Raw genomic sequence first — 26416 nt, 5'->3', positions numbered from 1 at the left:
TAGTTTTTTTTTTAAGATTTTATTTATTTATTTGACAGAGAGACACAGCGAGAGAAGGAACACAAGCAGGGGGAGTGGGAGAGAGAGAAGCAGGCTTCCCGCGGAGCAGGGAGCCCGATGCGGGACTCGATCCCAGGACCCCGGGATCATGACCTGAGCCGAAGGCAGATGCCCAACGACTGAGCCACCCAGGCGCCCCCGGAACGGGACTAGTTTTAAGACACATTTTCGTTAAGAAAAACCATGATTGCCGTATATGTCCTTTGCTCTTTCAAAGGACTCCTACACTGAAAATTTTTGAAAAGCCACAAATACTCACCTCCTCATTTATCTTCAGTGTCAATCCAGATCTTGATTTCAAATCTTTAAGTGTTTAAAATGCACCCACTCCAGGAGTCTGTGCTAGGGGCTGTGGGAGATATGTGGTCTCTGCCCTCAAAGAGTTTGCATACTTGTTGAAGACATGAGTCCAGGAGTTCAGGGCCCAATGGAAGGGCCAGTTGCTGACAGCTGGTGAGCTCAGTGGGGCGGCAACACATGGGGAATTCTCTCTAGATGTGATGTGCTTTGTGGCAGCCTCTGAAAGCCCTCTGTTGTGCTTACACACAAGACGCCCACCTGCCATCACTGAACAGTATGAACAATGAGGACAGGTCACCCTAGCCTCCAGAGGGAAAAAAATCAGAACACAGGAGACAGAAATTGTTGCAGGGTTTCTCTTCCCTCCCTGGGTGCCCATGGTTCTTGGTCACGCCGCTTCGAAGAATGAAGCGGTAGACCAGATGAAGGGTGGTGGGCAGCAAAGTTTATTGAGCGATAGTACAAAGTTCTGGAAGAGGGAGGGGACCTGAGAGGGTTGCCACTGGAGTTTCTGAGTCTAGGGGGGTTTTATGGGCTTGTTGGCGGGCTGTTTTAATCAGATTAACCCTCCATGTACCTGTCATACAATCATGTTTTTGTCATCTACCTATCACGTGGGAAAGGGTGGAGGGCTCCTTCCAGGGGGGTGTAAAATACTTTTAAGGGTGGTTTCTTCTTAGGGCAGGAGCCCCTTGTCCCTGCCTGTCTTTCTTCCCACTATCCTTCATTAGAATGAGAAAATCTCTTGAAAGGAAGGGAGCCCTTCCAACAACAAGGGTGTTTACAAAATTCTCCCAGTGGCCCCTTTAATCTGACGAGTCCAGGGTTCCATGATCATTTTATCTGGAGAGATGATCCACAGTGTTCATAAAATTCTCGAAGGGGTCTGTGATCTCCAAAAGGTTGAGATTCACAAATCACATTCCTCCCGACCCTCTTGTTAAATCTTATAACTAGTGACCCAGTTAAGGACATGACTAACTTACCCTCCCAACCTGGTTCACCTGCCTCCAATCTCTTCCCTATTATCCATCCTCTACAGATAAATTTGCCCAAAACACAATTATGATCATGTCATTCCCTTACTCCAGAAGGATGGCTTCTCATCGCTTGCAGAATAAAGTCTCAACATAGTACCTGATATTCCAGCCAAAGTAGACTACTTCCCTTTCCTTAAAACCCCTCTCTACTCCCTCACCTTTGTCTCAAGCCTGGGGAGACCCACCCCCTCCCAATCATTGCCCGTCAAAACAGTACAAAATGTACTTCAACCTCCAAAACCACCTCCCAGGATGTGCCGCACAGAGGTGATGCCTTTTCCCACTGAATCTGCGTATCACTTTGCTTGGATCTTGTGGCCAATGTCTAGTTGTACCTCCAAAATCCATTTTCTTCTCCTGCCTGGGCACAGGGCCACCTCCCAAGATGTTTCCTAGTCTTGCTTGCAGCTAGGTGTGACTTGCAACTAAGCTGTTGCCATGTGACAGAGCTCTTGCCAAAGGGATATGACAGAAAGTGAAATGGACAAATTCCACCTGACTTGCTTCAAAGGAGAGCCCTTCCCTGGACCTCTTTCTTCCTTCCCATGAGCTAGAACTGTGGATGCTCTCATGACCTTGCATGGAGCATAACTGTCCCACTGGCCTCGAATGGCCGGCATGTGATGTCAAAGAAAAATCATCTGTCTTACTTGAGCTGCTGCGTTTTAGGGGCTTGGCCAAAGCAGAGGCTTCTCCATGATAGTGTATTAAATTGTTCTGTGGCTTATGAGTGTCTCATTTTCTCCACTAAGAAGCCAACCCCTTACTGGTCTCCCTGCTTCCTGTTGTGACCCCTACATTCTATTCGCAGCTGAGATGATCCTTTTTTTTAAAGATTTTTTATTTATTTATTTGAGATAGAGAGAGTGAGGGAGAGCACGAGTGGGGGGGGGCAGGGGGAGAGGGAGAAGCAGATTCCCCAGTGAGCAAGGAGCCTGATGTGGGGCTCGATCCCAGGACCCTGGGATCATGACCTGAGCCGAAGGCGCAGATGCTTAATCGACCCAGGCACCCCTGAGATGATCCTTTTAAAAGGGAGGTCAGATCACGTCATGCTTTGCCTAAAACAATAACGACAATAATAACAAGGACAACAACAACAAAAATACTTTACTGGGTAAAAGCAGAAATCCTTGAAAGGCCTACGAGGTCCTGCAAGGTCCTTGATCAGCAGCCTCCCACCAATTGCCCTTACCTCACTGACTTTATTTTCCTTATTTTCTCTTACAGGTGTGCTCTACCCCCACCACCCCAACACTCACTCCACACCAGACACACCGACCATTGTACTATTCTGCAAACGAGTTAGACACTCTCCTGCCTTGGGGTCTTTGCACCTGCTGTTCCCTCTGCTTGTCCCAGATATCAACATGGCTCCTTCCTTTATCTCCTTCAGGTCTTTGTTCAACTGTTACCTTCCCAGATCAGCTTCCTCTGACTACCCCACTTAAAACTCCCTCTCCCCTACTACCATCCTGGCACATCATCCCACTTCCTTGCCTCATTTTCCTCTACAGCGCTTACCATCATTTGACATATTATATATTGTCTTTATTTACACATTTCTTGTTTGAAACCATAACCTCCATGAGAGCAGGGGTTTTTGACTGATTACTATCATATTCTCAGTGCCCGGAACAGGGCCGGGTACATTAAAAGTATTCAATAAATATTTTTCGAATGAACGAATTCCTTGGGTGCAAATACTTTCTAATTCCCTCAATGCCTAGAACACTGTTTTTTAAGATTTATTTATTTATTTATTTTAGAAAGACAAAGAAGGATCGGGGGGGAGGGGCAGAGGGAGAGAATCTTTAAGCAGACTCCCTGCTTAACACAGAGTCCAACCGGGGCCTGGATCCCAGGGCCCCTGAGATCATGACCTGAGCCACAACCAAGAGTCGGACCCTTAGCTGACTGAGCCACCCAGGTGCCCCCACACCTCTTTGTATGCGACAAAGCACTCAATAAATATTTGATGAATGAACTAGGATGGATATTCTGCCTTAATATCCTGCCTTGCTGTTTGCTTCCTTCCCCAAGTACCCCTAGACACCTGGGCCTACATTAAATTTCTGAACTCGTAAAAGTATGACAAAGGGTCGGGAGAGGTCTTCCATGGACACTGCTGAACATGGCGATGAGAGAAACACAGGATGCTGGTTTGAGTATTTTCTGCCTTTGCCACTTGGACAAATCCCCTCCTATCTCTGGGTCCTAGTTTCACCATATGTAAGATGAAGTTAGGAGACTAGATGATTTCTGAAGTCCCCTCTATTTTTACAGCTTGTAGTTATGGTGCTCATAACTAAAATTGTATGATTCTAAAATTGTATGATTTTTCTCTTCTAACCTGTGCTTGGAATATGCTGAATGAAAATGTGGTGTAGGGATGAAGGCTCTCTTTGGTCCCATTAGCCCGTGTATCATTATAAAAATAATAAAACATGGTGTAAAAGGCTTCATGAGCAACATGTGGACATGACGCTGAGGCTCACATGAGGCAGAAAGACCAAAGACTAGGTTTCCTGATTCCTTCGGGGCTCTTAATCTGGAGTCCCATACATATACTTTATTTTCTCTCCTTTCCAAGGGGTAGATAAATTAGACCTTTATTGCCAGGGTATTCTGGAAAATCCACACTCCTTCACTTGTTTGAACACGCTTGGTCCCATCGTCCAAAACAAAACACAGCTTTCTCTTGCCCTGGCTCTGGATGATGGAGGTGGCGGGCGCTCAGTCCTTTTCCCCTTGCGACTCGTCTTCCAGGCGAAGGCAACGCTGCACAGTGGCAAAGGGCAAACACGCCCTCTGGACGCACCCGTACCACGGGTGTCTCTCGGTGATGTCACCGTGCTTTAAATCAGCCCTGCCCTTATAAAGAGGTAAAAATCATGTTCAGAAACATGCAAACTCCCGTTCAGAAATCTCCCTTTCATTCTGACAAACTGGCTGCCATCCCGCTAAACAGATTTTCTTAAAAGGAACGGCAAACCAGAGCCAGACTTACTTTCTGGTGCTCAAGGGGCGGGAGTGGGGGGGAAGCGTGTCTGATCTCCCGCTTGCGGGAAAGAGCTGGCACGACGCACCACCAACATCCCTCCACCCCCCGGCAGTCGAGCGCGCTTCGCTTGGGCGCTCGGGAGCCGGCTCGCCCCGACCGCCTAGCTTCAGAGGGCGGCGCCGCGCCTTAGCCTCACCCTTTTCATGGCCTCCAGCCAATACCTGAGACAGGCGGGGGCAGGCCGAGCCGCGGCGAGAAACCCGCCCCTCGCTCCCGCTCAGCTAATCGCGGCGGCGGGGTGTGGACCAGCCTGCTGACCCCGCCTCCCCGGCGCGGGGCAATTTAGAGCCGCACGCCGGGCGGGAATGCAAGATGGCGGAGTAGCAACGCGAAGCGGTCAGCACCGAGTCTCTTGGCCGACTTCGGGTCCCGTCTCGGCAGCCGCAGTGATCGCTGAGCGGAGAGTGCCTAGGGTAGTGAGGCAAGATGCCGAATATTAAAATCTTCAGCGGCAGCTCCCACCAGGACTTATCCCAGAAAATTGCTGACCGCCTGGGCCTGGAGCTAGGCAAGGTGGTGACTAAGAAATTCAGCAATCAAGAGACCTGGTAAGGGCGAAGTTGGGACCCCGACCGGCCTCACCTGCCAGGGCGGCGGGGGGCGACGCTGGGGCGACAGAGGGTAGGGGGATGGGGCCGCCGCGTGAGTTGTGTGCGACCCGGGTTGGGGGGGCGGGGGAAGGGGAAGGGGCAGCTCTGTGGCGAGCGTGCCCCGCGGGTTGTTTCCGTTATGTTACCTCTCGCGGGAGGGTCACGTTCATTCTCACCGTGCGGTGGGGTGGAGTCAAGATGGAGCAGGAGGCGAAGCTGCTGGGTTTGAAGGCAAGGGCTTGGAGGACCCAAGACGGGGATAGCGGCTGCCTAGAGCGACGGAAAGGGAAAGACGCTTAGCCTCAGCCAGGGGGACACGTGGCTTTGTCGCTTCGCTGTGGAGCCATCCAGACAGGACTGGGTTCACTTTAACTCTTGGACCAGCTTGCTTGGGAGAACCTTACTGCGGCGTACTGAGTCCTCCCGATGTTTCTCTTAGAGTCTTAAGCAGCTTTTCAATTCGAAATGGTGTCGGTCGGGTTTTTGTAGTGAGGGAAACTGACATTATGTACTGAGGGCGCCAAAATTATTACTAAGGACTTCCGTTGGATTGGCAGGCGTTGGCTTTTCACATCTTCAGCATCACGTCTTTAGAAGTGGAGCCGTACTGAAGTTAAATCTAGCTGCTCAGATAAAGTGATGCATCAGCTCTGCATCCTGATTGCCAGCATCTCAGCTTGAGCCATCCAGAAAATTTTAGGGAACCTTCGTTCTGGAATCCTTGACCTTCCCCAGTGCAGCTACTGGTCCACATGATACAGAAACCTATTTTTCAGTTAGCAGAGTCTATCCTGAACTTGTCCACTTTTCTTAGCCCGCGTGGGGAATTTAGGAAACAGTTTTATTATCCCCGAGTGTTAAGAGAATGGAGGAAAGATGAGTGGAAGACCGGAATTGCATAGTGCATTGCAGCTCGAATTTTGTTCATTGCCTTGCTAATTAAACTTGCTCCCTCCCCCCCACTTCCAACTTCCTCCTGCACTTTGGGGGCCATCTTAGAGATAAACTTACTTACCTGATCCTTCCACCTGAATGCAGAATCTAACGGTTCTGATATTCATACTTGGTGTTTCTTTGCCCTGTCGATCAAATCAGGCCGGTGCCCACAATCTCACAGATGCAGTCATCTGTTAAGGGGAAGGTTTACACCAAACCTAGTGGATCAGTTAAATTAGATAAGGTTACTTTCAACATTTTTTCCTAGATGCCTTTCCTTTTTTTCTTTCCTTAAACTTACTACCGAAGTGCAACTCCCCTATCCTTCCTAGACCTGCTGATAAAAGCATTCATGTGTAGTGGACAGCTTCCTTCTGGATACTTGCTTACGGTGCCGCTGGTTGTGATGCAGATGATAGTGCAAACGCTGACACTGTCTGTAACCAGGCAATAGCTTAGTCAGAAGAGGCTGGCCAAGCTGCTGTCTTTGGCTGTGACCACACCGTTATGACACCATAATAAGACAGTACAGGATCAGACTTGGCCAGTGGCAGTATAGGCAGGGGCCAAGAATGATTTTCTTTTAGAGGGGTTTTTCTGGCCCCCTTAGAGAACTGTGGTTATTAAATCCTTTTCCTAGGCTTCTAGGAAAAATACAAAGACCTTATTTTTCTTTGTGTTCACCCTTCACCCTCTGCCTAAAGCAATACCCTAGAACCTGAAGCTATATTGGGAGACAGGGAGGGTGAGAACAATTTAGTGTTCTGACTGATCTGAATTCATCAGCAATCCCAATCTACTTCGGAGATCAGGCTGGTTTCATTTTTAAACAGCTGGACAATAGCATGCTTGGAAACCCTGGTTAAGATTAAGCCCAACATGGAAAATTGCTGACTAGTTTGGTTTCCCTGTTTCAGGCTTAATCATTAGCCTTTTGGTGCCGTAGATGGTCTGAAATCTTCATTGAACATAATGGAATATGTTACCTGTGGAGCTTCCCCCTCTCTGCGCCGCCCCCCCCCACCTTTGGCTCTTCTGCACTGTAGAAATGTTAACTGCTGCCCTGTGTGACTCCTGGGCTCTTAAGGACATGAACTGAGCAGCTCAGTGGGTACTCTGGGTCATCAGAGGGAGAACTGCAGAGCCCAGCCTCAAATGAGACAGTTTTGCTATCTGTACAATTTGGCAGAAGCTCAGGGGTTGGTGCTCTCTTGAGCAGAGTGGCTTTTCTTCTCGAGTCAAGATCATCCATTGATGTCCAGTTATTTAGGAAACATACATACATATATACATGGAGGTGGGTGTATCACACACACAGATAGATAAGATATTAGAAGTTCATGCTCTGGAATCAGAGAACCTGCATGTGAAGTCTTTGCTTTTCTTTGCCCCAGTAATCTCATCTGTAAAGTAATATCTACCCATGGAATTACTGTGAAGATGAAATGAGATGGGAGTAAAGGAAAACACTGTCCCACACAATAAATGCACAGTGAATGTTGGTAAGAAGTGGGGGTGATGATATTGCAGAAAATGTGGAAAATACAGAAGAGGACAAGGAGAAAAAAGACACCCCAAGTAGTCTTACCACCCACAGTCGACTGTTCACGTTTTAATTTATGACCTTCCAGATATTTTAGTGTGTTTAAGTGCTTTTTCAAAAAGGTAAGATGTTTGGGGCGCCTGAGTGGCTCAGTCAGTTAAGCACCCTACTCTTGTTTTTTGGCTCAGGTCATGATCTCACAGTTGTGTGATCAAGCCCTACATTCGGGCTCTGTGCTTAGAGTGAGGAGTCGGCTTCAGATTCTGTCCCTCTCCCTTACTCTTTCCCTCTCTCTCTCTCTCTCTCTCAAATAAATAAATAAATAAATAAATAAATAAAATCTTTTTAAAAATGTGAGGTATTTATAGCTTTCATCACTTAGCAGTATTTTTTGAATAATTTCTCCCCTAATATTTTAGTCTACATGGTTTTAAATAGCTGTAGAGTCTTGTCTTATCGTTTTACTATAATTTTAGGTAACCAAGTCCCTGCTATTAGATATTTCCCATTTTTGACTAATGCTTTTATATGAAAACCTTTGAACATAAATCTTTGACCATTTCTGATGATTTCCTTAGGACAAATCCCTAGAAGGGGAATTACTAGGTTAAGGGGTATACACCATCGTTCAGGTATTTGGTAACATGTTGGCAAATTACTCTCTAAAAGAGTTGACCCAGTTTCTGTTCTCATCAGCAATAACAGTACTAATAGTGATTAATGTATAGTGAGTGCTTAAGATGTGCTAGTTCCTATGTTAAGTACTTTATCCATTTTTAATCCCCTCAACACTACTGAGAAGTTACCATCCCCATTTTATGGATGAAGGAACTAAGATTCAGAAGTTAAGTAATTTGCCCAACTCTAGGTATTACTGTTTAAATTTTTGCTGATACAGTATTTCATCTGGCTTTTAAAACTTTAGTATATTCAAAAGTTTTTATTTTTTCTTATTCTCTTCAATAGCGGTAAGTACCTTTGGTTTATTTCATTACTCTGGATAGGCTGAGAGGGGGAAGACTAACTTTGGTTGCCAGGATTTCCCTAAGAACCATATCCCCCGGTTAGTTAATCCCTTGCATTTTGCACATGCCAATGTCTCCGTCTGAATTCTTGAGATTTTCTTAAGAATGCTACCTGCCTTTTAGATTTCGCTTTATTTCCTTTTGTGTAGCCTTATGGATGCCCTTATGCCTGATGCTAAAGGAAAGGTAATGGAGAAGCTAGTTTTCTCATTGGAGGACATGGCCTGTCTGCCCTCACTAGAAGATTGGGAGAATGATTGGCCCAAAGCCAGTTGGAGAACACGCCATTAGCTAGAAGGAGAGAACATGGAGTATTACCCTTTAAATTGCTAAACCAGGTTTTTCCACCTGATAGATTACATTAAGAGCAAACAGGTTTTAGGCACAGCTGTTCTACCATCAGTCACTGCCTAATTTATCATCTTTGACTTAGAGGAAACCATAAGACAAATATTAAGATTTCTTGAACTGTTTCTTGACCAAGCTGTATAATCTGAGTGTAGTTTGCAGGCTTTTTAGGCTTTATGAAAGTCTGTACACTGTAATACTACTGGAGGGAAGGATTGATCTTAATTAGTGAGATCAGTTATGTACAGTAAAATAAGGCGGTGTCCTAGTTTACTCGCACCCCTTTATTTTGATTTATTTATTTATTTGAGAGCGGCTGCACAAGAGTGTGCAAGTGGGCAGAGGGGCAGAGGGAGAGAATTCTTCAAGCAGACTCCCCTCAGAGTGTGGAGCCCTGATGCGGGGCTCAATCTCACAACCCATGAGACCATGACCTGAGCTGAAACCAAGAGTTGTATGCTCAACCATCCGAGCCACCAAGGGGCCCCTGCACCACTTTATTTGGGATATAGTTTAATGAAGAAAATTTTCAAGTTATTAGATACATGCCTGGTCATAACACCTTTCTATGCTTGAGGGTAAATTTTAGTCCTCAATTTGGCTTTGGGGAGTGGTTGAACTGCTGGGTGACTATCATCAGATGATACAATAACACAAAAATGTTACTAGTGATTGTGTAGGGCGGTGAGCTGGTGCTTTTGTAAAAATTATTTTTCAGACCTTCTATGATGTTAGACTATAATTTCTAAAAGAATCACCTCTACTAAAGTATTTAGCAAATGACCCCTGATGTTTACTTGGCAGTGATAATTTAATTTTATAATTAATACCTTATCTGCTTTCAAGAAAGGATTTTTAAGTGTGTTTCATGATAGTCACACGTACAAAAGGGTCATTAAATAGATGCATCAGAAGCCTTCTAAAACAAAGGACTATTGTAATCGTGCCAAGAATTTGGCATAAAGTGATTACTGAAGGTCAGTGTTACTTTAACTGTATCCCTTGGCTTCATGGCAGCCAAAGGGATAAAGGCATATGCAGTGGATTATGTAGTTTTTTTTTTTTTCATAAAACTCTTTAGACACCTCCAGGCAGAAAAGTCTAAGAATTTTATGGGTGGGATCCTTAAATAAGGATATCGAGTAACATAAGGAACAATGTAAGCAATTTTGTGGGTAATTTTTTTTTTAAGATTTCTTTATTCCAGAGAGAGAGAGTGTGTGAGTGAGTGCAAGAGAGCCAGCGGGGAGGGAGGGGTGGCAGAGGGAGAGAGAATCTCAAGCCGACTCCCTGCTGACCGTGGAGCCCAACATGGGGCTCCATCCCAGGGCCCCAAGATCTGAGACCAGAGCTGAAGAGTCAGCGGCTTAACCAGCTGAGCCACCCAGGCGCCCCTTGTGGGTATTTTTTATATTGATTCTGGTAGTCCAGGCATTTGTAAAGAGAGATAAGCCATCATGGTCCAAGGATGTTGCTTTCTGGTCTTCCTTGAAAATAAGAAAGCTTTGAAATAGAGAATTAGCCCTTCTCTTAATGCTATCTTGGATCAGTTGCTAAACTACTGTCCCCTAGCTCCTAATCAAACAACCTGGTTCTGGTTGAGTGAACGTCTGGACTACAGATGATATTCTGTGTTCTTGACTGAAATAAGAGCCACAGGCCTCCCATATCAGATGTGGAGGATACCGTTGACTTTATTGGAAATAAGTGTGCCTGATTTTGGTTCTACCCCTGGGAAATGGAGATCTTAGTCAAGGAGGTGATGAGGTATGGGGCTCTCACCCCAGTTTTGAAGTTGCTCAGATATTTGAAGTACCTGGTAAAGACCCCGGAGTTGTGCACCATAAAACATAGAAAGGGCTCTTGTAGCCTGGAACTTGTCAAAGGGTGGGCATTGTGAGTAAAGGAGATCTGAGAAGTCCCTTTAAACACCACTGCCTCTTACTTGGGCCTGCCCCAGTGAGTACATTGCAGAACATGGTCTCCTCCGGGAGGTGTTACTCAGCCTTGTCTGCTTGTGGTTTTTAGTTTTTTAATAATATATTTTATTTATCCCAGCATATCCAAAAATAGGATAGTTTTAACACATAAGTGACAGTAACCTTGAGGTATGTTTTTCCTTTTATTTATACCATCCGCACAAAAGAGTGTGTATTTTATGCTTCTAGCACATTTCAGTTCAGTTCCTCAGACACACTAATCACATTTCAAGTGCTTGATAACCATACAAGTCTAGTGACTCCCAGATTGGACGGTGCCATTCTAGGACCTACACTTTGGAAAACATGGAAGTTGCTCTCCCAGAAAGCCCTCCCTGGCTCCCTCCTGCTTGTCCATTTGAAATTTGAAGAATGTCTTCAGAAAGCAGATTTGGCATTGGCATAGTTAACATTGCGGACAGAGTCCATTGCTTTTTAAGGCTGATCCCGGTGATTAATAGATGTCAGTTCACAGGGCACCTGGGTTGGTCAGTCGGTGAAGGGTCTGCCTTTGGCTCAGGTCATGATCTCGGGGTCCAGGGATCGAGCTCCACATCGGGCTCCCTGCTCAGTGGGGAGTCTGCTTCTCCCTCTACTCCTCCCCCCACTTGTTCTCTCTCTCTCTCTAATAAGATCTTTAAAAAATAGATGTCAGTTAAGCTAAACCAGGGTCCACAAAATTGCTATATTGTTCATTAGGTTGCCTCTGTATTAAGATTTCAGGAGCCTGGCATAAAATTCTTCGTAGCTATCCCCATTGTGGTGGGCCCAACAGGTTGTAGTTCTACCCAAAACGAAATCTCTGCCAGCTGAGTATATGTGAAAAGGATCTGAGCAGATTTATAAAATCTTTTAAAGAAACATGTTGGACCCACTTGCCTCTAGTGCGAAGTGAGTTACTTTGTGAAGGATGATAGAAGCCAGTCTTCTAAATCTTCTCAATAGCACACCTGCAGAAGGTTTGCATTCCGACTCAAGTGAGTGGATCCCCAAGTGAGTGGATCCCAAGAGGCAGCCTAATCCTGAGGGAGTATTTATTCATTCGCTGTTTGTGTCACACCGGCCCTGGCTGGCTGGGGACACAGAAGAGCACGGCAGATCTGGTCCCTGCCTTCATGGAGCTTGCATTCTAAGGGAAGAGACGACCATAAACAAGTGGGTAAAAATATAAAGCAATAACAAGTTATGGTAAGTGTTGTGAAGGTAGTAACTGGGGAGGGTCACTTTATTGTGGAACATTTCAAACAGAAGTAGAGAGAATAGTATAATGGTCTCCCCCAGTGTACCCATCACCCACCCAGGTTAGCAGTTATCAATTATTGGCTTAATCTTGTTTCATCTGTCAATTTCCCCTTCCACACACACCCCCCACAATTATTTTGAAACAAACCTAGATATTATATCATATCACCCATATGTATTTCAGTAACCATGATACCATTTTCTTGCCTAAATAATTTAACAGCAGTCTCAATATCAAACCCAGCTAGTGTTCCAAATTTCCCTCTCATAAATATGGGGGGGGTGTTTGCCTGAATCGGTATGCAAATGAAGCCCATATGGTGCAATTGGTTGATTTTTTGTTTTTTAAGATTTTTTATTTATTCATTTGAGAGCAAGCAAGAGCATGAGCAGTGAGCAGCAGGGAGGAGGGAGAGGGAGAAGCAGACTCCCCACTGAGCAGGGAGCTAGTCGTCGGTTGACACAGGGCTCGATCCCAGGACCCCGGGATCATGACCTGAGCCGAAGGCAGACGCTTAACCAACTGAGCCACCCAGGCGCCCAGGTTGATTTTTTTTTAAGTCAATTTAATCTTTTGGTCCTCAGGGAAGTCACTTTTTTTAATTAAGATAATCAGAGGAGGTATTTTGATTGAAGACCTGAGAAATAAATGAGCTAGTCACACAAAGAACATTCCAGGTAGTGGGACCAAGTGCAGGGCAATGACATGATGAAGGACAGATTCAGGGAACGTAGAGGAAGACAGACCAGGTGACTGATGCATAGTAACCTAGGGATAAAATACGTGGAGATGAGCTATTTCTCAAATCAAAAAAGTCAGAGTTTTCCAGATTCCCTCACCGTATTACATAGTTTCTCAGAACGTAATCCAACTGGATGACGCTCTTTGACTTCATACAGAAATGCCTTTGTTTCTAGTTACACTTTTATGACCTCTGCTTTCATGGAGGGCTGCGGTAATGGTTTACCCAGATCCACACAAAGTGTAATAATGCCCTCTGTCATTAAAACCAAATTTCGAGGCAGTTGTATATTCACATGTAATTGTAGGAAATGATACCGAGAAATCCTGTGTATCCATTTCCCAGTTTTCCCAACGCTCCCAACCAGAGTTCTCCCAAACTATAGTTTTCTTGCAAAACTAGTGTAATGCAAGAGGCACGATATGGCCCTTCATGCAGTCAAGATACTAAACCATCCTGTCACCACAAGGCTCCTTCCTGTTGTAACCACACCCACACTTCTCGCTCTGTGTAGTTTCCTTAGCTTGCCTTTGTCTGGTTTGGGTGTCTCGCTGGTACTGGCCTTGTAAAATGTAAAATGCGTTGGAACATAGTCCTGCCTCGTCTCGGTTCTGGAAAAGATGGTGCACAATTGGTGTTCATTCCTCAAGTGTTTGGTAGAGCTCTCCAGTGAAGCTGTTTTCCGGTCAGTCTTCCTAGAGGCTTATCAGTTTTTTTCAAAATTTTTTCCAGTTTATTTACTTAAGTAATTTCTGCAGCCAACATGGGGCTCAAACCCACGACCCCAAGATCAAGAGCCGCTGAGCCAGCCAGGTGCCCCGAGGCTTACCGGTTTTTTCATTCCCCTCACCCCAAGAGCCAGCTTTGTGTTTCATTGGTTTATCGCTATTGTTTTCCTGTTTTCGGTTTCACTGACTTCTGCTCTTACGGTTATTTTCTTCTGCTTGCTCTGGGTTTATTTTGCGCATTTTCTACTTTATCAGTGTAGGAACTGAGATTATTGATACTGATTTTTTTTTTTGCCTTTTTTAAAGGTTACTTAGTTATTTATTCATTTGAGATGGTGAGAGCATGAGCCGGAGGGAGGGGCAGAGGGAGAAGGAGAAGCAAACTCCCCACTGAGCAGAGAGCCCCCGGGATCCAGGATCCCCGGGATCATGACCTGAGCCAAAGGCAGACACTTAACCAATAAGGCATCCCTTATTGATATTGATTATTGAGAAAACAATGCACTTTTAATGTAAGGATCCCTAGTATACAATACTTCTTGAATTCGGTGCCTGAAGGCCTATCTCCAGATATCCCCAACCATTGTGTTTTCCTCGTCGTTCTGGTTACCAGGAATCTCAGCCTCCCCGTTCTCCTTGGTTTCTGGCTTGATTTTTACCGTTTGCTCTTATTTTTCTTGCTTTACAATATAAACATTCTTTTTAAAATTAACTGTTACTTGGATTGGAAAGGGATAAATATTAAATGATTCTCTCCTATATCAGCTGCTTCTGGCAATGGAATTACCTCCTGTTGCAGTTTTGCTCTTGATCAGTAGGAGTTATCAACCATTCTGACCTACTCTGGATCGATACACACTACATACTGTATGCACGTCCACAGATAACCCCCGCCTCCCCCGCAGGATTAATTCGGGAAATGGTGTTGCTTTGAGGTGTCAGGGAGGTTATGATTTTTTTAATCCTAAGTTATTCTTGGTAAGGATCCAAGCGTGGATATTAAAACTTTCATTTTATGGTAAAGTATAGCCCTACTCCATAATTAGTTTCCTGTGGGATATTTTTTAAACAAGATTTACTAATTGGACAGAATACAGTTGGCACAAAATGGAGGCAAGGACCACATCTGTTTTATTCTCCATGCGTCTCTGACACTTTAGCACAGTGACTGGCATATGAACATGGACTGTTTGTTGAGTAAAGTGCCAATATGGTAGATGTGCTGGCTTCCGTAGAAGCCATCATTATAGAACAGTAGTGATTCATTCCGTACGTGATCCTTCTGCTTTTGTTCTGTGTGAATTGTGACAGTCACAGATTTTATATCAAATTTGCATTCACATGTCCTATTCCTGTATATAATGAGGTACAGGCAGCTCGCTGAAATTATGTTCCAGTTACTTGTGTTTTAACCAATCTTCATGCCACGTCACTTGTAAAAAGTAGCTAATATTTCTATGGCACACCGGAGTAAACTGAGGCAGTAAACTGCTTCTGGTACAGGGGATCTCCCAAAATGAGGGGACCAGTGTTCGCCTGACCCCCACTAGTCTATAACCCGTGAACATAGGGAAGCTGTACTTTTTAGACCTTACTGTCCGTAGAAATGTAGTGTAGTGCTTTTAAAAATCTCTTGTTTTTTTGTGGCGCCTGGGTGGCTCAGCTGGTCAAGTGTCTGCCTTCGCCTCAGGTCATGATCCTGGAGTCTGGAGTCTGGAACCGAGTCCCGGCTTCCCGCTGAGCAGGGAGTCAGCGTCTCCCTCTGCCCCTCCCCCCTCATGCTCTCTCGCTCACTCTCTCTCAAATAAATAAATAAAATCTTTTTAAAATTTTTTTTAAAAAATAAAATCTCTTGGTTTTGTTTTTTTTTTTTCTTTTTCTGCTTTCCTTCCTTTCTCGTTGTAGTGTGGAGATTGGAGAAAGCGTACGTGGAGAGGATGTCTACATTGTTCAGAGTGGTTGTGGCGAAATCAATGACAATCTAATGGAGCTTTTGATCATGATTAATGCCTGCAAGATTGCCTCAGCCAGCCGGGTTACTGCAGTCATCCCATGCTTCCCTTATGCCCGACAGGATAAGAAGGATAAGGTGGGAGCAGAATCTCCTTTAAAAAAAAAAAACAACAAAATAACTTTTTTTTTTTTAATCAGAAGCAGCACTTGCCCAAAGTCACAAAAATTCCTTAATCCTCAGACCCATATTTAGAGGGTATATTACTTTTTTTTTTTTAATCACATTCTTTTGGGTATCACCCAGTGTTCAAAAACAATTGACACGGGGTTGGTTTATATAAATCAACTCATTTGTAGTCTGTATTTTTTCTAGTCATACATAATGTGACTTTCATACATATGTTACATACATATGTAACATCCATCCATATGTTAGCTCACTGCGACTTTTTAATTGTGTCAGTAGGACTAAGCACCAGCTACTGTGGAGTGGAATATTTTTTAAACTCTGGTAGATCCTCTGGGACCCTCTTGGGGTTCCAGCTGTGATGTCTTCATAAAACTTGAAGTCGGTTACATGAAGGCTTAATCTCATTATAAACATACACATCTCACCTCATTTATCTGGGATTTTAGAGGCTAAGGTAATGTACATAAAACTTTGCAGGACTATTGTAATAATCGGTGCTCAAATTTTGCATACAGTGTCTGGGAGAAAGCCAGACACTTTTATTCTGAGAGAGTATAGTGCTCCTACAGAATATAAAGGGCAAGGCCTTTCCTATTTTATAGTGCAGCCAGGTGTATTTGCCTGTTATTTAAAGAGGTTGAAGTTGCCGGAAGGTCAACCTCCAGATGAGTAGGAAAGTGGTATCATTTACAAAATAAACTATAATTTCCATTCTGTGATCTTTAAATTTCGGCATGTTAGATGTCATACAGGTTTGAGTATGTGTTAAAAGAGATTTTAATAATTTTTGTGAAAAAGATTTTTTTTAAGTCTGCCTAGTTTAAATCATTGAGCATTGCAACACTCAGTAGGCTGAAACTATGTACATTAAGTTAAGAAAACAAAAGGTAGGAAGGTGTTTTTCTCTTCTGAAAGCCATATCCTGATTTGGAAAAGTGATATTCCACTTAACTATTCGTGCTAGATTGTGATCTACTCATGAAGTCAACGGCCATGGCACTTTCTATGAATTTCCTGGCAGCACGGTGCCTTAAACATAGTAAGTGCACAATAAAGGAATGCTTCTCGAGCAAATGAATTGTTTCTCAAAATGGCTTTTTGGTTTTTTTGTTCTTCTTTCCTCCCCCTCCATTTAGAGCCGGGCTCCAATCTCAGCCAAGCTGGTGGCAAATATGCTCTCTGTAGCAGGCGCGGATCATATTATCACCATGGACCTGCATGCTTCTCAGATTCAGGTATCTGGAAGCTAAATATTGGGCATGAGAAAGGGGTGGGAGAGGAGAGAGCTGATAATGCTGGAGACTGCAGAGAAGCAAAAACCTGCCCAGGAACGGCTCTGATGAACTAGACATTGACAGTGCTGTAAGCACCCTCGCCTTAAGCATAGTTCCTGATCTTGGCCTTTGGGATGGTTGGATAAGGGAGGCAGTCTGGAATTCTGAGAAGAGCATAGGCTTTGGGTTCAGACCTAGTTCGAATACTGGCTCTGACACTCAGCAGCTTTGTAACTTTGGGCAGGTTATTTAACTGCTCTGAACACACACCGCATTGTTGTTGTGAGTGCGAAATTTGTGGTAGAACGCATGGCCCAGGACAAGTGCTCAATTAATAGGAACTGTTACTGTCATCGTTAAATTGAGAGCCGCAGCTGTCGGAACCTACTTTGTAGCATAAACCCGGAGAAAGCAGAGCAGAATACTACCTTATATTCTGTACTATTGAAAGGGGCTTTCACATCCTCATTGGAGGCTTGTGGCGATCCAGTGAGGTACCCGGGGGGTAGGTGCTTCTACCCATTTTATAGAAGAGGAACAGATCTGTTGAGAAACACAACTAATCTGTAGCAGCTAGTATTAGAGTTACTCTCTGTGACCATTTATTATAAATGCATTCCACTAGGTTTACGTATCAAAGCATGTCTAACTGGTTTAGCAGTTAGCTCTTGCTCCCTAACGAACCAGCCCAACATTTGGTGCCATAAGGCAATATGACCTCATGGGTCTGCACATTGACTGGGCTGTTCTGGTATCAGCTGAACTTGGCCGTTCTTGCCAAGGGCTCACTCATGTTCCTGTGGTCAGCTGTGGGTTAGCCGAGGGCAGGCTTTGCCCCTCTTGGCTGGACTCTCTTGTGCCGCCCAGGTTTGAGGAAGGAGGAAGCCATTTTTAGTCTGCTCCAGCGGGCATGCCTTCTAATCAGTCTGAATGATACAGGAAGGTATTCTTCGGGCAAGTTATTAACCTCTTTGTATTGGTCATTTATAAATGGAAGTGCAGAAAAACAAAGCAAACGTGACTCAGCTTCTTTCTACAGGGCTTTTTTGATATCCCAGTGGACAATTTGTATGCAGAGCCAGCTGTCCTGAAGTGGATAAGGGAGAACATCTCTGAGTGGAGGAACTGTACTATTGTGTCACCTGACGCTGGTGGAGCGAAGAGGTATGGCCGGAATGCATATTATTCTCAAAGTACTGGGGAAACCGTTCAGACAGCTGTGTCAGAAAGTGATAGTTTTCTTTTTTTTTTCTTCAAGATTTTATTTATTTTAGAGAGAGAGAGAGCGAGAGAGAGCACAGGCGGGGGAGAGAGGGAGAAGCAGGTTCCTTGCTGAGCAGAGAGCCCGACCTGGGGCTCGATCCCAGGACCCTAGGATCATGACCTTAGCTGAAGGCAGATGCTTAACTGACTGAGCCCCTCCAGGTGCCCCAGAAAGTGATATTTTTCTAGCAGGTGACAGTTTTTAAGTATGGCTGATCCTTGAACAACATGGGGGTTTGGGGCATCGCCCCCCGCCCATGCAGTCAAAAATCCACATAGAACTTTTGACCACACCAAAACTTAACTACTGGTAACCAACTGTTAACCGGAAGCATTCCCAATAACATAAACAGCCGATTAACTATGTTGTATCTTATGTGTATTAAATACTATATTACAAGAACGCAAGCTAGAGAAAAGAAAATGTTGCTGAGAAAATACATTTACAGTACTGTACTGCATCAAGAAAATATCAGCTCATAAGTGGACCTGCACAGTTCACACCCGTGTCTTCCAAGGGTCAGCTCTACTTCAGAATGGCTGGAACCAGGACACGGGCTAGACATAGTTTTACTAACCCTCTTTTACTGGCCTGAGTCACTGTCTGAAAGGCAGGACAGCACAGAGGGGGCCCTTAAGTAGCTACCGTGTTGTAGGCTTGACTGAAACCCATGAGTCACTGGGCACCGCAGAGCTAGCCACACCGCTGTGAAGCGATCCGGAATGGTGGGAAATTTGGATTTCTGATGAATGGCACCCGCTTTCGAACTACGTGCTATTAGTGGACAAGTAGGCTTTTTCCACACCTCATGATGCCAGTGGTTAGACCGTCTTCATTCTGGCATTAAGATATTAAGCAGGAAGGAAAATAAAGTGGAGTAACTTTATTTAAAACCAGGACCTTAACATTTTAAACAAACTGATTGCCAAGGATTGCCAGTTGCAGTGCTTTACAGCTCACGTGGCGCGGACTAAGAGCTCTTGATTTCCTTAGTGGATCACTCATTAGTAATGCATTCAAAAGGATGACACATGTTCTTCTTGTTGTGGAAATAGAATGAAGAGGCTACAAAACACAGATGATTAGGAAAAGCTAATTCAGATCTTTCTAAAGGCCATTCAAATCTTCAAAGACTGTTTCTCAACAACCTCATTATTTCAGTAACTTCAACAGAACAGCTAAGCTGAGAACTTGGGTTCCGTTATCCAGCCAGATGCATGGCTTCGTGAGTCCCACGTAATCGCTAGTTATCATCTGTAAAAGCAAGCAAGCCTAAAAAGCATCTCCCTAATGGTAGTTGTCAAACTTGTCTTAACTTGTTGGCCAGTGTTTTCCCATCTTGCCATGGGACTTAGAAAATAGTGTTCAAAATAAATAATCAAGCAAGATTTTCTTTCCAAATTTGGGTACAGGAAAACTGCCTTCAGTAGGTGACTTATGGCTTCATTACTATTTTGTGTGTGTGTTGATAATTCTCTTAACAGCGGTAGAGTATTTTCAGAGTGAGTGGCTATTATCACTTCTGTCTTGGCAGGGTTTTCGGAGTAAGTGGAGATCCCTGTGTGCTGGTGACTTGCACAGAGTTCTCCCCTCAGAGGTATAGGGAGTGCCTTCCCAGCCCTTCCGCTTTGTCGGTCATTGAGGTTGTTGGCCATCGAGTCTGGACGGTGGGGGATGCTTGAGCTAATTGGATCGTGCGTTTGTCTTGGATTAAGTAAATGTTCCAAGCAGATGGGTTATTCTTGACGTCCTCTGCCCACACCGTAGTCATGGAGAGGAGAGCACAGGGTGTGGTTCATCTAGGCCGGTACATGAACCGTCCAGGTTGTGGTTTGGATCTTCTGTGTTCTCTATGACAGGGTCATACATTCTCCCCTGTCGAGCACAACCTCCGTCACATGACCATAGTCACAGCGGAAACCGGGCATAATGCTCTGGTTGGATCAGTGCTGCATTTAAAAAAACAAGACCCAAAGCACAGGCTTCTTCATGCACGGGGAGGACGGCTCAGTGGAGCGGGGGGCCTACACGTCATTTACACTGAGCAGCACGCTGTCGTTTACACTGAATCGATTTCTGGTTGAGTGAATTATACGGGACTTGGTCATCAGAGATCGGTCTTCCCGTCCCACCTTCTAGTTCAGTTTGTATTACTGTGTAATAGCAAAATGAGACTGACGTTTTGACTTGGAGATACTTCGGGCTGTGCAGCCAGATGTCCAGTTTTCCTGGTTAATTGGTATAACTTTCTTTCTAGCGCTCCTAAAAGGAACTTCCAAGCTTGGTGTCCAGGTACAGTTGACATTGACAGTTGATGGAGCACTGAGGGGAGTGTGGTGAGAGCACAGGCATTCTGACTCCTCTCCCGCCAGGTTCAGGTTCACTTCTCACAACATCCGCATGTCAAATTGGGCCAATCTGTGCACTCGCGGCCTTAGTTAATGACGTCTTCTCTCTCCCCCTTCTGCTGCCAATCTCTTAAATGAACGTGCCTTCGCATCCTACTGCTTCCTGGGACTGGTGAGGCATCTGGCTATCCCCCGCTCGCTGTAAACCAGAATTAATTATAATCGAAGTCTGACTAATACGCTCAGAAACTGCTCTCAGGATATGGAGGCATTAGTCTATAAAACCCACTCTGTGCTGCTGGCCTCTGAGAAGTCAATCAATGAGAGCTGTTTTCTTCTAGCCCTGGGAACAGTTTGGTTTCAAAGAGTGCTCCCCCCCCCACCTCCCCGCCGGAAAGCAAGCCCATGGTTTAGTCCCTGTCTTTCATCCTTAGGTTTTAACTGCGAACACCCTGTTTTGCAGAGTGACCTCCATTGCAGACCGGTTGAACGTGGACTTCGCTCTGATTCACAAAGAGCGGAAGAAGGCCAACGAAGTAGACCGCATGGTGCTGGTGGGAGACGTGAAGGACCGGGTGGCCATCCTGGTGGACGACATGGCTGACACGTGTGGCACAATCTGCCACGCAGCCGACAAGTGAGTGCGGAGAGGTGGGGCTGGTGGTTAGAAGGGGAACATAGTTAGCCACTGTCTCAGTGCCTTACACCTATGGATTCTTCGTAGAAGTAAGTCGAGTGGGCTGGTAACTAGCTTTGGGAGTTGTTATCACCCGAGGCTTTTGAATTGCAATATGCATACATTGATGGATATTTTCTTTTTTCCCCCAGATCTTCTGAGTTTTATTATGCTAAACCATATAGAGCATAAAATTTGCCGTTTTGACCATTAGGTATACGATTCAGTGGCATTAGGTACATTGGCAGTGCCGTGTGACGGTATTTATTTCCAAAATGTTTTCACCACTCTGAATACTCGACTTTTGTTCGTTTTTAAAAACAAATTAAAGTAGAAATGTATGGGCCTGAAAAGATAGGAATTGGCTCTTCACACGGATTTGAATTGTGTGAGTCCACTTAAGCATTTTTTTTTTTTTATAAATACAGTGCGGTACTATAAATATAATTTCCTTATGATTTTCTTTTTCTTTTTTTAAGATTTTATTTATTTGAGAGAGAGAGAGCACAAGCAGGGGAAATGACAGGCAAAGGGAGAGGGAGAAGCAGGCTCCCTGCTAAGCGGAGAGCCCAATGCAGGGCTCGATCCCAGGACCCTGGGATCATGACCTGAGCCGAAGACAGACGCTTCACCGACTGAGCCACCCAGGTGCCCCCTTGCCTGCACTAAATTGTGCCTTCACTCTGTTCGCTCTGCTGCTAGTCACCAGTCTCTTATTACCTCCCTAGTCCATCTCTCTCATTGCCTCCCCACTTGCTAATCTGTCTAAAACTAAGGCTAGAGCCCATCACTCCTCTCCTTGAAAACCTTAAGTGGCTCCTCATTGCTATAGTCCACACCACTGCGAAGAGCCTTGTTTCTCCTCTAATTTTTTCTTAACCTCAGGGTGTCTGTGCCATGCAGAGGGCCTGGCATATAATAGGGGCTAAAAAAGTATTTGTGGGCTGAGCAATTCCTGACTGGGACCCTGGAGTATACACTGATAAAACTCATTTCGTCCTTTATGATTAAGTTAACCCTAACTGCTGTAACAGATCAGCTCCCCGAAATGTCAGTTCGTTACCATGATAGTTTCTTGTTCCTGGCTTACTCCAGTGCAGGTATCCCTCTTTCAGTTTTGTGGTGCTGCATCTTTAACATAAGGCTTCCAAGATTACCTTGGGAGACATTTCCAGTTTGGCCAGCCAGAAAGGGAAAACAAGAGCATGGAGAATCACCCATGGAAGATTCTTCTGAGCCCAGCCAGTGGTATACATTGCATCTGCCCACATTCTGATAGCTAGAATTCAGGCAGATGGCCACGCCTAACTTTTTGCAAGGGAGGCTGGGAAATGTAGTCCAGCTGTGTGCCCGGGGTGGGGGTGGGGAAAGGCAATGGATTTTGTTGAGCATAGCAGTCTGTGCCAATTTTACTACATTAATCCAAACCTAGTCGGGTAAGTTCTTAGTCCAATTATTTCTCTTTGCTGTGAACTGAATCGTGGCCCCCTAAAGCTCATACGTTGGAAGTCCTACCCTTCCAGTGATGATATTTGGAGATGGGGCCTTTGGGGGAAGTACCTAGGTTTAGATGAGGTCGTGGGGGGGACCCTCATGATGGGAATAGTGCCCTTGTAAGAAGAGACACTGAGAGCTGGTTCCCCCGTGCATGGGCGCGCGCAGAGGTCACGTGAGCGCACAGGGAGGTGGCCAAGAGAAGAGGCCTCAGCGCGACCACTACCTTGTAACCACCTTGATCTTGGGGGTCCCAGCTTCCAGAACTGAGAGGGCGAGTTTTTAAGGCACCCAGGCTGACAGATACACTCCTCCCCCCCCCAACTCAGGTCCCCTAGTGACAAGTGAGAGTAATCCAGAGCAACTCTGCGTTTCCCTCTAGACTTCTGTCAGCTGGAGCCACCAGAGTTTATGCGATCTTGACTCACGGAATCTTTTCGGGCCCGGCCATTTCCCGCATTAACAGCGCATGCTTTGAAGCAGTAGTAGTCACCAATACCATACCTCAGGAGGATAAGATGAAGCATTGCTCCAAAATACAGGTGAGGAGGAGGTTCTTGCAAAAAAAGACTCCACGAAGTATTTTCAGGAAGTGGTTGCCTATGGCGAGTTAGGGGTCTGGATTCTGAAGATGTCCTCCTTTGCTCTTAAAGGGCTGAGTCCGTCATCAGGATCTGTGACCCAAAAGTTAAAAAAAAAAAAAAATCACATGTAAAGATTCCGATTGTGAGGTGAACCTCTGGAGGACAGAGCATTGGGACTACAGCATTTCAGCGGACGCTCTCAGTGATTGTGATTAACACCCAAATTTGCAAGTCCGTGCTTTACACTTGCGTGTGTGTCACTCTGAACTGTTGGCCCCCTGCAGACACAGTAGGAAACCTTTAAACGGGGGGGGGGGGTACACCCCTCAGAACTTCAGTGTCTCTCAGAGCATGCTCTGGAAACAGCCTAAGTTAGTTACCTAGGATTCTTGTTAAAATGCAGGTTCCTTTGCTCCACCTGAGACCTACAAAACCAGGAGGTCCCGGGACCCCTCCTTTAATTCCCCCAAGTAATTAGACACTAACGTTCAAGGGCTGTTGGCGCCAAAAGAACAAGGCCTTGCCTCATTAAAAACGTGTACAGTAATCCCTTAGCTTTCTGAGATTCATATGGAGAAGTGGAGCACCGATGTCCTTCTTAAGGATTTGTTTTTTCAGCTTAAGCATTCCCTTGTTTTCACTGCTGAGGATCTGTAAGTGTCAGCGCACCACCGTGTTGGTGAGTCTGAGTCAGGGGTGTTCCTCCTTGAGCACTTTGGCCCTTTCCCAAGCGGTTATGTTAAAAAGTACTATGCAGAAGGTAGCTGGGGGCGGCTCATGAGGGGACACAGCCTAGTGCAGCAGCCTTAAGGGGAAGGCCCCTCGTCAGGCTGCTCACCAGGGTTGGCATCTGTCTGTGTGCTGCTAACCTGATGCTCCTCTCGGCTCCCCTAGGTGATCGACATCTCCATGATCCTGGCAGAAGCCATCAGGAGAACTCACAACGGGGAGTCGGTTTCCTACCTGTTCAGCCACGTCCCTTTATAATAGAGTAACTGCTGAGGCTTTTTACGAAGAAAGTGAACCCCGCCCCCTTGTTTTCCCTTGGTATTTGATGACAAATTCCGCAGAAGGCCCAGCTTGCCTCTGGTGAAGCTTTCTCCACCCCTCATCGGGTATATTAGCATTTCTCCTAAATGTAGAGAATGATGATCGATCGATCGAGTTGAACTGCTGAGCTGCGCACAGCAAGAGTTCAGGCTTCGGAGGGTGTTCTGTAGGGGTGTGAATGTGCAGGGGGGGGAAAGCGCAGACTACTTTGCATGTGAATACTTCAGGGTTTCCTTTGTTCAGAACTACTGGCAACAAAGCCACCCCAGTTCCCCCCCCCACCCCCAACCTGTGACAGGCTCTCAAAAGTCTCTGCAAAATGACAGCAAGAACCCTAGGCTGCCCCAGCCCAGCTCGGGCCAGGCCACTGAGTCCTGTAAAGCTGCAGCTCTCTGGAGGGAGTGGGGGTGCCCGGGGTAGGGGGGGAGGCGGCACACAGGGCAGTGAATGCTTCTTGGGAGGAAAAAGCCTGATCCTTCACCCCCTGCTTGGGGATTGTGTTGCTTGGATTCTCCTTTGTACCCGTCCCTTTCCATTTGGCTTGACCTTCAGCCATCTTGCCCTTCCCCTGGCCAGGTGTCCTCTGGGGTGCAAGTGTTCCTCGTACCACAGTCTTCTGGAAAGCAAAGTCGCTTCCTGCTACGTCATCTCTAACAGGATTATTTTTGCCGTAGCGTAATCTTCCTTAGCCCGCTACCGCTGTGGTAGTAGGTGTTAGGTGGGGTCGTAGTGCCTTTTGATTAATTTAAATATTTCATCTTCCTTCCATCTCTTTGGCCTCTCCAGTGACCTGCGATTTCTGTTAAAAAGACTGATGTTGCTGTCTCTCATAGAGGAAACTAATAAAGTGTCTGTGTGTGATTCGTTCGTCCATTTCTTGTCTGTGCTGATCTTTCTGCTCCAGGGTTGGTCTCGGGGTCTTGCTGCCCAATGGATAGCTCTTAACTTCCGTGTCTTCAGACCGTTAGCTGCGTGGTTAAGCCCAGAGAAGGCCTTGACCGAAGTTCTGTTCAACGGTAAGACCTTGAGAAGTCGGGGGTTTACCAAGAACCAAATACGGTGAGATTCTGTGCCTTATACGTGAGGTGCAGTGCGTGTCGGGCCTGCTGGATCTCCAGTTCTTCTTCCCAGGGCTAGAAATTCAGTGCTTTCTCAATCTCTAGAATTTATTCATTTGGAACCAATTTTGCCAAATGCAAACTTTCCCTCTATCAGTAGTAGACACACGTGTGGCATTTAATTTCAGGCCTTCTAATTAAAAACTGGGGAAGATGAATGTGTACAATTGAATGAATTATGCATTCCAGAACGCTCACTGGGTTTTTGTTTTTGTTATTTTGGTGCCTCATCAAATAAGGGAGTTCTTTTACTTCGGGAGAAGCCACATGCTTCTGGAGCTAATCGGGCCGACGCTCCGGCAGCCGCTGACATGGAGCCTCGGTGCCCTAACCTGCCAACCGTGCAGTTCCCTCAAGTATTGGATCAGTGGCACGGGGCTTGCTGTGTCCGAACATTTTGACTCTACTGTGGGCCCCCTTGGGGAATCCAGTTCCTAGATAATCCCTCAGTCCCTACCTTTGGCCCCTCTGCCTGGGGGAGGGTCAGTATTCAGTTTCCTGTGACACCCAGCAAAGTGCCATAGCACCTCCGAGGCCATCTCGTTTTTGCCTCTAGTGGGAGCGCCCCAAGTGCCCTGGAAGGCAAGTGATTCTCGACTAGGGAACAGCAGCAGGAACAGATGTGGTGCGGTGGGAGGGGGAGGCACCGAAGCCAAATGGGCCTGCACCTGTAAGGGCCAGATGACTGCTGCTGAGCCAAAGGCATCCCCAGCTTCTACTCCACATCCCTCACCTTCCACCCTCCAAGCCAGAGGGGAGATTCCTTCGAACAGCACTAACCTCACCACACTGAGTCCCCAAGCTAATGCCTTTATAAAAGAGTCATTTCAAATTGGGGCTGCTGGTCTCCCTGCCAGATTGGGAATT

At 45.7% G+C, this 26416-nt stretch overlaps 1 protein-coding gene across 3 annotated transcripts; it reads left to right on the top strand.

Annotated features, from left to right (window-relative positions):
- Positions 1 to 4727: 4727 nt before the first annotated feature.
- On the top strand, positions 4728 to 25304 carry PRPS1 (phosphoribosyl pyrophosphate synthetase 1). 3 transcript variants are annotated; one of them, XM_027608835.1, is made up of 7 exons: positions 4728 to 5012; positions 15504 to 15687; positions 16878 to 16976; positions 18055 to 18179; positions 21091 to 21264; positions 23180 to 23339; positions 24276 to 25304. In XM_027608835.1, exons 1-7 carry the CDS (start codon positions 4891 to 4893, stop codon positions 24366 to 24368), a joined length of 957 nt encoding a protein of 318 aa, XP_027464636.1. In that variant the 5' UTR covers positions 4728 to 4890; the 3' UTR covers positions 24369 to 25304. The 3 variants fall into 3 exon arrangements, with proteins under 3 accessions (XP_027464636.1, XP_027464637.1, XP_027464638.1); XM_027608836.1 differs by lacking the exon at positions 15504 to 15687 and having other exon boundaries at positions 4876 to 5012; XM_027608837.1 differs by lacking the exons at positions 15504 to 15687; positions 16878 to 16976; positions 18055 to 18179 and having other exon boundaries at positions 4879 to 5012.
- The last annotated feature ends 1112 nt before the right edge of the window (positions 25305 to 26416 follow it).

Source organism: Zalophus californianus, chromosome X (genome assembly GCF_009762305.2).
Source record: "Zalophus californianus isolate mZalCal1 chromosome X, mZalCal1.pri.v2, whole genome shotgun sequence".
NCBI classification, from domain to species: Eukaryota; Metazoa; Chordata; class Mammalia; order Carnivora; family Otariidae; genus Zalophus; species Zalophus californianus.
The sequence above is the reverse complement of the archived record's forward strand: the minus strand, read 5'-3'. Positions and strand labels throughout refer to the sequence as shown.